Genomic DNA, 11,334 nt, shown 5'->3' with positions numbered 1-11,334 from the left:
GCGCCGCACAGGGGCGGAGTCTGCGGCAAGCTTCCCAACTCCTTTCGTCTCCTTTCCTTCGTCCCGCCCCGCTTGCTAGAGCTCACGGGGCGCAGGCGCAGGCGCAGATCAAAGCATCTCGTTTCCTAGCAACGGGAGCCAGTGCGGAGAACAGCCCCAACTCTCACTGCAGCGCCTCCCGGTGGCAGTCTGCTGTATCGGGGCTTCCTGATCTCCCCTTTACATCCCCTTTAAACCTCTTTGGTCATTGCTTCTCAACTCCTGGCTCCCTGCTTCCTCCCCATTGCAAAAAGGGTGGCTCCACTTCCCTCCTCTGTTATCCCTCCTCCCCGCGACCTTCACCCCACTCTTGGTTCCAGTATCCTCAAGGGCTCCAGAGGTGCTTTTTCTTCCTTCTCTCCTTCTACCCCGGTTTTCAGTCTCCACTCCGCTAAAGGAAACCATGCACGGAGGTAACAAGACAGGTGTGCTGTTGGTTTTCCCTCCACAACTCGACCACTGAGCGTCATCACCTAATTCACTTCGAGAAAAGGTGTGACTGAGCTCTCTTTTCTTTTTAGCTGTTCCTGCTCAGACCCCTGTGGGTATCTGCATCTCTGATACCCTCATTGCCAAGCGGAACTTGGCTTTCACAAAAGAGGAGGATCCTTCGGAGGTGACGTGAGTATTTAATAGGTTAGAAGGTGAATCCAAGGGCTCCTTGACCTGTCCCAGCCAGAACTCCCAAACTTTATTCTTTACCAATCCCTTTCTTCACCATTCCCTTCTCTGTTCCTCTCCATTAAAAAAAAAAAAACAAAAACCTGCTGAGATTGGGCATTTGAAAAAGTTGTAAAAAAAAATAGGGTATGGGAGTTTCCCTGCAGAAATCATGTCAACAAGACTTAAGGTCTTGTTTATTTCTTTGAAAAAAAAAAGAGAAAGAAAAGAAAACTTCCATTGCTTTTTTTTTCTTGTTGAAGCAATTGGAGTTAAGTGACTTGCCCAGGGTCACAGAGATAGGAAGTGTTACGTGTGTGAGGTCAGATTTGAACTCAGGTCCTCCTGGCTTCAAGGCTGGTGCTCTACCCACTACACCAATGGGGCACCTTGTGCTTCTTGTCATTTTCACAATCCTTGTTGAGGATTCACTGAACTCCCTCTCACACTGCTATTACTCTGGAAACTCTTGAGTCGAGCCTGGGCCAGGGTCTGACAACCCTTAATACAAACATAAGGAGAGCTGAGAGCTAATTGAAATCCTTCAGCACTGCTTCCTTCTTTGGAAATACCCTGAGAAACTGAAGGTGTGGGTCTATTACTCCTCCATGACTGCCTCTCTTATTAGGCCTCAGGCTCTTGCTATGCTGCAGACTGTTCGGCTAGATCGAGAGGGCATTGGCTATATTGGAAACCTGGAGTCCCTCCAAGCCCTTCACAGCCTCTACCTCCAAGAGGTGAGTTTTCTCAACCTCCCTGGGGGACTGTGGAACTTCTGTTAAGAAGGGCCCCCCAAAAGCTCCAACTTCTACAGGAGCCTGGTCAGACCACATTTAAAATTTTGTGTTCAGTTCTTGGAGTTGTATCTGAAGAAATTACGAAACAAATACCCAGAGGGGGATGACCAAGAGAGTGAGAAGACAAGAAAACTTGATATCCAATAATTATTTAAAGAACTGGGTATGTATTCCAGTTCCAGTATTGGGCAGAGAAGATGTAGGAGTACCATGGTATTCATCCTCAGTGAGAACAAAGAAGGGTGCCACAGCAGAAAGTGTGCTAGATTAGGAACCTGGGTTCAAAATCTGCCTCTGCCATTACTACATTTATTAACCTACACAAGTCACTTTCCTATCTGAGCCTGAATTCCTCCATCTGAAAAACGAAGTTGTAGTTGGATAACCTGTATAGTAACATTAGGAGGAAAAATTTTCTGATACTCTATCTTGATAGAGAAACAGCCAAAAAATGAGCTGACTCATGATATCATGAGTGAATTCCCTATAACTTGAAAGTCTTTCAGTAGAGGCCATTTGTCCAAATTGTTGTTTTATGATTCAAGTATAAATTTCACTAAGTAATTAAAGTCCCTACCTAGTTCTGAGAGTCTATGATTTTGTAAATCCATTCTGTCAAATCTTCTGCCTTGAGAAAGAACTTTATTCAAATAATCTCAGCTAAGACCCAAAAAGGAGAACTGCACTCCATACTAGGCCAAATCAGTGACATGCCCTCCTCATCAGGCAGTTCTTTCGGATATCTAGCCCAAATTTCTTATGTTATAGTCTAAGCCTCTTATGGAAAACAATAGTTTAGCCTCTTAGAGACTTAGAGACTGCTTCCCTGTGGCCCCCTCTATCTTCTCTCCTATATATTGATTTCATTCCTTGAACTTTTCTTTATTGGTCTTAACAAATCGAATCAAAAAATAATTGAGTGCTTACTATGCAATAACAGTGCTATTCCAATTTCCCTGTCTCTCCTTGGTCTGGCCTGTCTCCTACGTTCTGATTGTGGTACCAGAACAGATGTTTGTAGGGTTTGCCCTATGTACCAGATCCAACCAGCCCTGAATATGACAGTTGTAGTAGATAGGATAGCTGTGGGAGATCTCAATAGGAAGGTCCCAGAACTAAGTGTTGAAAGGTCTTTCCAAGCAGGTAATCTTTACTTCAGAGGTATATTGTTAAAAACAATAACAACAACAACAACGACAACAGTTTTTCTAACTCATAATATTATATAAATGTGAGTTGTTATTGTTATTTCTCCATTTCTCTAGAGTTGCAAGATTTCCTCCAGGTATTTGAATTAGAAAAGAGGAGAAAATGATTCTAGGTTCTGTTTTTGTTTTTTACTTCTCACCTTCATTTTTCTTATTACAGAATGAGATCCAACGAATTGAGAACTTAGACTGCCTGCCTTGCTTGCGGTAGGTGATACAGTCCAACCCTCTGGGTTGCGCGGGCCTTAGAATACCTACAAGAAATCAATGAACCTGTTTTCAGAACAGATAGCCTGACTTCCCCTTCTTTTCCAACATCTACTTCTCTGCATTCCACTGTTTCCCAAACCACGTCCTGTGCCTTTCATAAGCTATCTGATTAGCTCCTTGTGTCTCTATTTCCCTTTCCCCCCAGCTTTCTAACTCTGGCAGGAAACAAGATCCAACATGTAGAAAACCTTCATGGTCTCCAGCAGCTGCAGCTCTTGGACTTGTCCCACAACAAAATTGCAACATTGCAACTAGGTAAGAGGCCTTTTGTCCTGGCTCAGGGTACCAAGCCCCCATCCCTGTTCATTGTTCCTCCAAACCTTGAAGAGCTTTCAAGAAAGCAGGGTGAAGTTGAGGGGCATGTCATAGATAATTGCAAAAAACTTGGTACTTGGCAAAGGTAAGAATGAGAAGGGAAGTGTCTTAATTGATTGCATTTTTTTCCTTCTGTCCATGTAGCTGAGCTTCCCCAGAAACTCCTAGTCCTTAATCTTTCTGGGAACGATTGTACCAAGCAGGATGGCTACAGGTAAGTAAATGGGAGAGAGCCAGACTTAAAGAAGAAAAAAAACAAGCTGTTTATAGAGAGTAGAGGGAACATTCCCTTTTCTTCCACCATTTCCCAATGATCCCCAAACCCTCTCCTTTCTTGCATAGACTATCTCAGAATAACTGCTTTGTTTCTGTATCCTAGTCCTGGTCCTATGTGATGATGAATGGACAAATGCAGCATCCTATGAGCTCACTTACTCACATCCAACTAGATTGTTTGCCTTGAGGTGCAGAGCAAAGGACTATTTCTTCTCTATTTTCCTGTACCTCCTTGATACCTTGGATAAAGGCCCTTGCACACACAGAATGCACCTTTCCAACACAATGTTATCTTTTCCTCCCTGTAGGGAAATGGTGATAGAGTTCTTACCCCAGCTTCTGGATCTAGATGGTGAGACAGTGCCCGGTTGGGAGGACCAGGAGGAGGAGGAGCACAAAGGGACAGACACCCAGGATGAGTTCCCAGAGTTAAGTGGCCCCTTCTGTGCAGAACGAGGTGACTGTTCTTCCCCAAACCCATATCTCTCCTAATCTATACAGACAACAGGCATAGGGGTATGACAGAATAGGGATGTCAAGATGATGTCACCTCAACAGCATAACCACAAGCAAGAGAGAGAAGGGGCAGAGCAAATCTGAGCTGGCTCAAGAATAGAATCTATAACTATATTTGGGCTTTAGTTGTAAACGGACTGAGTGACTTACTTTGCCACCAAACCTCCATGTTATCTGTCTCTTATCCCCATCAGTCTCATAAAAAAAAGTTTATAAAGGAAACGTAAATGTTCTTCCAGCATACTACCTCCCCAGTGTCCACTGTAAAACAATGGAGTTTTAACAACCAGACTTCAAGTCTAATTAATTTTAAAAGGATGTAAATCCAACAAATGGCTGCCTGTTTTTTAAGTTTCCATCTATTGGAGGAAAGCCTCATGGTAGTTTCTTCTTGTTTACATCAGTGTGTGCTTCTGAGGACCAAGTGGGACTCATCTTTTTTGTGTGTGGAAAAGGTAAAAAAATAAAATAAAATAGGCTAGAATGCAAATAGTCTAGGTGAGCTCCTCCTTGGCCTTGCCTTTACCCTAAGATAAGTCCTCTGGATGCATCTAAGTCTATTTACCTGGAGATTGATTTGTCCCATATACAACAGTAAGTTACAGCTCTGGATCCAGCCTTGTTTTTCTGAATTCAGGAATCTGGATCTGTGCTTCCTTCTGCCACAGGCTTTTTCCAGGAACTAGAACAGGAATTGGCCAGAAACAGGGACAGAAGAATAAGAAAGGCCCTGATGGAGCATGACATGAGGATGGCATTGAAGCCTGTGATCACTGATCTCTCACTGCTGCCAGGGGCCCCTTCACCTAAGAGCCACAGTCCATCCTCAGTGGCCAAGCAAAACACAGCAGAGACCAAGCCCACTACCACTTCCCCTGGGAAACCTTCTGCCATCAAGAAACCCCATGGACTAGACAGCCAGCAGCCAAGCCACACTGTCCAGATGGACAAAAAAGGGAGACTGACCACCAGCACCCAAGCCAAAGCTCAAGGCACTACCAGAACAGCAACCATCAAGGCCAAGAAGTGAAAGGCCACAGCCTCGTTATACCCTACGGGAAGAATAAAAGATGGGGAATAAGAGAAATAGAGTCTTTAAATTCTCATTCCTTGACTGAAGTTCATTCTAATAAAGAATATCTGGTTCCTAATGTTCCTTTCACATAACTGAGTGGAGAAATTAAAATTGGGAACCTCAGTGACCTGCCTGGCCACTCCTCCCATATCAGACCAAGGGTTAAAATTCGATGCACAGGGAAAAGAAAAACAAGTTTATTGAGTCAGAACTGTTAGGTCAGGTCAAGGTCCAGAGTGATTGTAGAAAACATAACCTCCCGCAGATGAACAAGGAAGTCTGGGTTCCAGGAAGAGGCTCCATTGGAGTGGCTATAGTTGGTCATAAGCTTGGCTCTCCTTTTCTACAAAGGCCTGGAAAAGGCTGGCCAGTTGCTGGAAAGACTGGGAAGACAGAGTCCTTTCCCCAGCCAATATCTTCTTCAGAACCTCCTGTCCTTCCTGCTCCAGATCCTGCTGTTTCTTTTGGAGCTGCAATCCAAATTCCTAACAGAAAGAGACAAGAGATTGAGCCCCAAGATGGAACATACATAGAATGCAAGAAGAGACCTGCACCTGCCCTTCAGGGTAGTGCAGGATATAGTAGGAGTAGAATGAAGAGGGAGAGAGGGAAAAGAAACAAGAAATGCTGAGATACAATAGAGCAGGGCTTTTTAACTCCATTTGTCACTCTTTTTTCACCCAATAAATTTTATGCAATTGCAGATATATAGGTATAAAATAGGTATATAAATCAAACATTTGTTGACAATAAATCATAAATTTTAAAACAATCTTTTGGTATACATATAATTTTACCATTTATTAAAGACAAAAGCAAATTTGCATATGAGTGAAATGGATGTGCTTATTTTTACATTAAAAATATTGATGGAATATTTGATACCTTTTACTGTTGCAAATTTTTTCAGGATTCCCCACATTGTTACACAACTGACCCACAGTTTAAGAAGCTTTGCTATAGAGCATCAATCATCACAAGAGCAAACCCAGCCAGTTTTGGATGCCTAGTCAACCTTTCAGGGGCCCACCTAACCACAGCAATGAGGAAAAGGGCATCCTTCCCTTTCAAGAGTTCTTACTAATTCATCAGATTAATTCCCTTTGCTCACCTGGTCAATCTCCATCCGCCCCAGGGCTGCCTGATGCCCCTGGTAGAGTGGGTGTCGGCGATCCACCTGGGTCTGGAAACGTGGATGAGTCCGGACAGGATCTTTGTCCCCAAAAATAGGAGATAACACCTGGGGGACCTGAGCCACGCCAGCCTCAAACACAAAGGGTTTGAATACTGATCTAGGGGGATGAGGAAGACATGAGTAAGCTGATGGGCTTCATTCTGGCCCCTTCTCCCAAATTCTATGAGCATTCCCATTCCTATCTATTCTCTCTTTCAAATTTCCTGGGTCTGCCTGCCTCCCTCTTCCTGGCACCTGGAGGGGTCTGGTGTGGCAGTGAGGAAATGGACACAAGGTTGGGTGGGGTCCTGGGGCAGGACAGACACCATGCTGGCTGTGGTTCGGAAGCCTCCAGAATCCATACAGATGCCACTCTCCTTATTCCGTAGGATGCCCATCATTGTCATAGCCGTGATGCCACCTGCCAAGGCCAAGAGTAAGGTCAGTCAAACCCCCAGTGCCATGGAGAGAACCCAGGACATATGTCTCCGCTGGGGACTTCCCCCCCCCCAATCCTGCCCAGAGCGTAGAGAAAAGAAGCTTGGATCTCAAGGTGTGACCCTGTGCCTTCCTCATAACCCTGAGCTGCCCCCTCACCCCCTCTGACTCCATCAGTTCACCTTGATTCTGTTTCAGAAGTTCCTGGCCAGCCCGGAATCGGGCTTTGGCAGCCTCCATGCGCACAGGTTGATGCACCAGTGAGAAAACCTGGGCAAAGTCAAAAGGAGTTTGCCCATCCCACCAGCCCTGTTTCTGGGCATGGGCCCGAAGCTCCGGGTGTTCCATGGTGATGTCTGTGCCGATGCTCAGTTGATTGGAGATATTCCGGGCACCCTCTGTTGGATTGGAGAAAGGGAGAGAAGGCTAGAGTTAGAGTCCCCGTCTGGGGAAAGCCTTGGTCATCCCACACTCTGTATCATCTCTTGCTTGGGCTCACACAATGATTTCTCCTTCTGGCTCCCTAACCCCACCCCAGATGTTCACATTTTCTGTTTGATTCATCTGGGGGAACCTGAAGCTAGGAAAGCTAGGAGGGATCACTCACCTTGGATCCTCTGTGCAGCCCAAAGCTTCCCAGCTGTTTCCAGCACCCAGGCTTCTTTTCTGTCAGCCAGCAGAAAGGTGTTGTGGTAGCAGAAGGGGGTGGGGTCCTCCCGACAGCTGCCCCCCTGCCCATATTGCTCCAGCAAGCTAGTGATGACCTTCAAGGCCTCCTGGGAAGAGCTGCCCCGTTCTAATCCTAGCCTAATAAAGAAAGCAGCCCAAGAGGTGGTTATTAGGGGTACCCCACAGGCAGAATGGAAACTGTCAGGACCAAAAGACCTGAGTTTACACAGCCTAACAACTGGAATTAATCACTGTAAAGGAAATGGCTACAATGTATAAGCTAAATATCAGACTAACCAGAGACCAGCTAATCCATTGGGAAATATACAAGCCCTACTCCTCCAAGTGTCCCTAGTCTTCTGCGATGGAAACTAGGTAACTAGAGATGTGTAGATTCTTCTCAGCTGGATGGGGAAGAAACATGTAGAAAGTCAAAGCATACTTCTTATATTTATGTCAAAACCCATTACATGGCAAGAACCAAAATGTTGGTGGGGATAAGAGAACTGCTTTATTCATATCTCTATTCATTCCTGAGAGAGAGCAGCTGACATCTATTTTGTACTTTTTGATTTCAAAACGTTCTAGATACATTTTCTTATAGCAATCCTATGAGGTAGCTAATGGTATAATTTTATTTTGTTTAGATATGAATTCAAATCCTGTCTCAGACATTAGCTATGTGATGGTGAGCAAGTCACTTAACCTATTTGCCTCAGTGTCCCCGATGAAAAATAGGGATAATTCTCCAATATGATTGTAAGAATCAAGTGAGATAATATTCATAAAAGCAGTTTGCAAACTCTTTAAGACATTGGTTAAGTGCTAGCTTTTGTTTTTATTCATATTTGGAAGCTGAGGATCAGTAACTTGTCCATGACTGATCACCCATTTAGAATCAAAGGCAGAATTTGAACAGTGTCCTGGATCCCTCACCTGAGCAGGTCCATACCGAGAAGGGCCTCTTCTTGACCCACTGGCTCTTGTGTCCATACAGCTTCATTGCCAATGCAGACGCCATGTTCATTGGCACCCATCTCAGCTCCCCACAGCCAGGCTGGTCGGCTCAGGATCACTGAGTAAGTTCTCTCCACTTGATCCACCTCTATGTATGTGCACTGGGTAGTGAGCAGGTCTAGTCAGTGGGTTTGGATATATTCAGGTTTCCTCCCTTTCTCTCAGGATCTGAACTGAAAAGCATCTTAGGAGACCAATTAGTCTTTATTTTACAGATATGGAAACTGAGGCTGGAGATGTATTATTACTTGCCCAAAGTTCCACAGGTACCACAGGTTGTATCAGAGATGTGTTCTGCATCCGTGTCCTGACTGTCTATAATACTACTGGCATGGTCCCCCTCCTAACCCCATACTCACCTGGAGCCGGCTCCCTGGGGCATGAGTCCCAGAAGGGACCAACACCACCTCCTGTACCTCATCCCGGGGCCGGTCTGAGTTCTTAGCAAAGATGACAGCAGGAAGGGCGGAGGCCGGGGGGAGGGAGACAAAGCAGTCGCAGGAGCAGGGGGCATTGGACTGGGATGAAGATGCCATCATCTGTGGGGCAGGAAGGGTGAGCCATGAGCCCCCGTGGGGATCCGCCACTGACACTGATGACTTCCCTTGATCCGGCCTCCACTGCTGACCTAGGTGCTCCTTCCCCCACGCTCAGGTTCCCCGAGTAGCCGTTCTGTCCACCTGCACAGCTCGCACTGGCTGCACCCACGCTCGGGGGCAGAACTTCTCTGTCTCCGCCACGTGCCTACCGTCTCTTTCTGGATGCAAACAAGTTGCACAGCGGAGCCCGATTCTCCTCCGATCGCACGAGCGCACGGAAACTCCTGCTCACGCCTGGCCACATCTCTGCAACCCTCTTGGAAACCTCTGCGCGGCTCCCTTCCCCCCACTTCAACTATACACCCTGGAGATACGACTCACTCACCACTTTCCCATTCCTAAAAGAAACCCCCACACATAACGCACTGAAGTTTGCCTTTTGCCTCTCCAGTGCATGCTCAAGGACGCCCTTTCAGCCGTCTCTTCCCCCCAGTACCTTCAAGACTCCCAACCTCGGACAGGTCTTGGTCACCAATACATTCGGCCTGTGGCCTCAGGAAGGCCTGGACAAGGGGGAGGAGCCATCGATCGGACTCTTAAACTGTAGTTCCGGCCTTGTCCACCAGGATGTGCACCAGCATCACCTTGGCTGGAGGAGCCTTCCACCCCGCCCCGCCCCGCCCCGCCCCGCCCCGCCCCGCCCCGTCCATCCCATCTCCAACTTGACTTGACACCCGGCTCCGCCCTATTTAATGCCAAAAGAGGAAGGATGCTTCCTTATCCAGCGCACTTCCATGCCTTCTCCTAGAGGATCCTGAGACTGGAAGAAAGAGCTGAATTCAGGAAAGCAGGGAATTCAAGATTCCTGATACACAGGGTGCTCCAAGAGTTAGTTCAGTTTTTAGCTATTAAAAATTTATTGAAGGAAACCAGTATTGTAGGTGCAATGCTTGTGAGCCAAGCATTTACAAAATATTTCATTTGATCCTCACAGCAACTCTGAGAAATGGGTGCTATTATCATCCTATTTCACAATATAAGGAACTTAGTCAAGCAGAAATTAAATGATTTGGCCAGGATCATTCAACTAGTGTCCAAGACAGGATTTAAACTTGTCTAACTCCCGACCCCGTACTCTAGCATTATGGCACATATCTGCCTGCAATTCCTCCTTTTTGTTTTTGTTGGTGTATATACAGTGTCTCTAGCACAATACCTGGTAGATATTTAATAAATAGAAGAAAGCTAAATAGAAAGCTAAGTAGGAAAGGAAAGAAGAAAGGAAGAAAGGAAAGAAGGAAGGAAGGAAAGAAAGAAGGGAGGAAGGAAGGAAGGAAGGAAGGAAGGAAGGAAGGAAGGAAGGAAGGAAGGAAGGAAGGAAGGAAGGAAGGAAGGAAGGAAGGAAGGAAAGAAGGAGAAAGAAAAATTAAGGAAAATGTATAATTATAATGATTAAGATTAGTTCTGACAAAGAGATGATAAATTGCTCCTTCCTCCCTTCTTTACATTGATGGGGGACTATGGTGTATGGGACAATGATATGATTTAATTGAATGAATTGAATGATTAAGGAAATATGATTAATTTTGCTAAATTGCTTTGTTTTTATTCTTTATTACAATGGATGGCTATATAGGTAAGGAAGGGAAGAAAGGATATATAGAAATGGTGAAGTGAATTTAAAAGATGGCCAAAATATTTTTAAGTGTTTGTTGAATTACATCCTCAAACCAATTGGGGTCATTCATTTTAATAATAATGAAAATGACAATAGTTCACATTTGTAGAAGTCTTAAGGTTTACAAAGTACTTTCCTCACCAAGCTGTGAGGTGGATTTTTTTTATCATCCCCTTTTTTCAAATGAGGAAGCCAAGGCTCAGAAAGATAAATTAACTTGCCCAGAGTCACACAAGCTAGGATTTTTAATCTCCTCCCCTGGCATAAATTCATATACTCTGAGACCTTTAAGGAACCTTGGCACTGACCCAACCCAACCCCATTTTTTACGATAGAAGTTCAGGGAGAGGAAGTAATTTGTCCCAAGTCATACAGTTAATAGAAAAGCCCAAATTAAGTTTCTGCCTCCCCCCCTTTCTGAGGCTGTTTTTGTTACAGTATATTGCTTCTTCAGGATGGAGATGAAAGTCATCCCAACTACACCTGCAGCTATGCCAACTGAGTCTTCTTATGTCTACTCTTTCTTTGATTCAGCACTGACTGGTGGAGGAATGTTCATTCATGCATCTGGAGAAAAGATTCTTAGAGGAATATAAGTGCACAGAACACTCAATCTCTTCTGATCTTCATGACTTTTTATTGGCTTTTCCCAGTCTTGTAATG

General features: G+C 45.1%; 2 protein-coding genes across 3 annotated transcripts; one reads left to right on the top strand and one right to left on the bottom strand.

Moving 5' to 3' along the window:
* Positions 1-56: 56 nt before the first annotated feature.
* On the top strand, positions 57-5,232 carry LRRC46 (leucine rich repeat containing 46). Of its 2 annotated transcripts, none has more exons than XM_003768346.3 (8): positions 57-452; positions 561-660; positions 1,328-1,436; positions 2,865-2,911; positions 3,120-3,229; positions 3,434-3,503; positions 3,874-4,022; positions 4,750-5,232. In XM_003768346.3, exons 1-8 carry the CDS (start codon positions 443-445, stop codon positions 5,109-5,111), a joined length of 957 nt encoding a protein of 318 aa, XP_003768394.1. In that variant the 5' UTR covers positions 57-442; the 3' UTR covers positions 5,112-5,232. The 2 variants fall into 2 exon arrangements, with proteins under 2 accessions (XP_003768394.1, XP_031821984.1); XM_031966124.1 differs by having other exon boundaries at positions 57-464.
* A 92-nt stretch (positions 5,233-5,324) lies between these two features.
* On the bottom strand, positions 5,325-9,600 carry SCRN2 (secernin 2). Its single transcript, XM_003768347.4, has 8 exons — positions 9,490-9,600; positions 8,814-8,993; positions 8,374-8,555; positions 7,376-7,575; positions 6,951-7,166; positions 6,586-6,751; positions 6,268-6,448; positions 5,325-5,641 (listed from the first exon to the last, which is right to left on the bottom strand). The coding sequence occupies exons 2-8, from the start codon at positions 8,991-8,993 to the stop codon at positions 5,468-5,470; spliced, it is 1,299 nt and encodes a 432-aa protein (XP_003768395.2). The 5' UTR covers positions 9,490-9,600; the 3' UTR covers positions 5,325-5,467.
* Between the last annotated feature and the right edge of the window lie 1,734 nt (positions 9,601-11,334).

Source organism: Sarcophilus harrisii, chromosome 4 (assembly GCF_902635505.1).
Source record: "Sarcophilus harrisii chromosome 4, mSarHar1.11, whole genome shotgun sequence".
NCBI classification, from domain to species: domain Eukaryota; kingdom Metazoa; phylum Chordata; class Mammalia; order Dasyuromorphia; family Dasyuridae; genus Sarcophilus; species Sarcophilus harrisii.
The sequence above is the reverse complement of the archived record's forward strand: the minus strand, read 5'-3'. Positions and strand labels throughout refer to the sequence as shown.

Coding starts and splice junctions, on each gene's coding strand:
- SCRN2 (XM_003768347.4), bottom strand. CDS start 8,993: ATGATGGCATCTTCATCCCAGTCCAATGCCCCCTGCTCCTGCGACTGC. Junction 8,556..8,813: donor CCCCAGGGAGCCGGCTCCAG/GTGAGTATGGGG, acceptor CTCACTACCCAG/TGCACATACATAGAGGTGGA. Junction 7,576..8,373: donor CTCGGTATGGACCTGCTCAG/GTGAGGGATCCA, acceptor TTTCTTTATTAG/GCTAGGATTAGAACGGGGCA.
- LRRC46 (XM_031966124.1), top strand. CDS start 443: ATGCACGGAGGTAACAAGACAG. Junction 661..1,327: donor GAGGATCCTTCGGAGGTGAC/GTGAGTATTTAA, acceptor CTCTCTTATTAG/GCCTCAGGCTCTTGCTATGC. Junction 3,504..3,873: donor ACCAAGCAGGATGGCTACAG/GTAAGTAAATGG, acceptor TCCTCCCTGTAG/GGAAATGGTGATAGAGTTCT.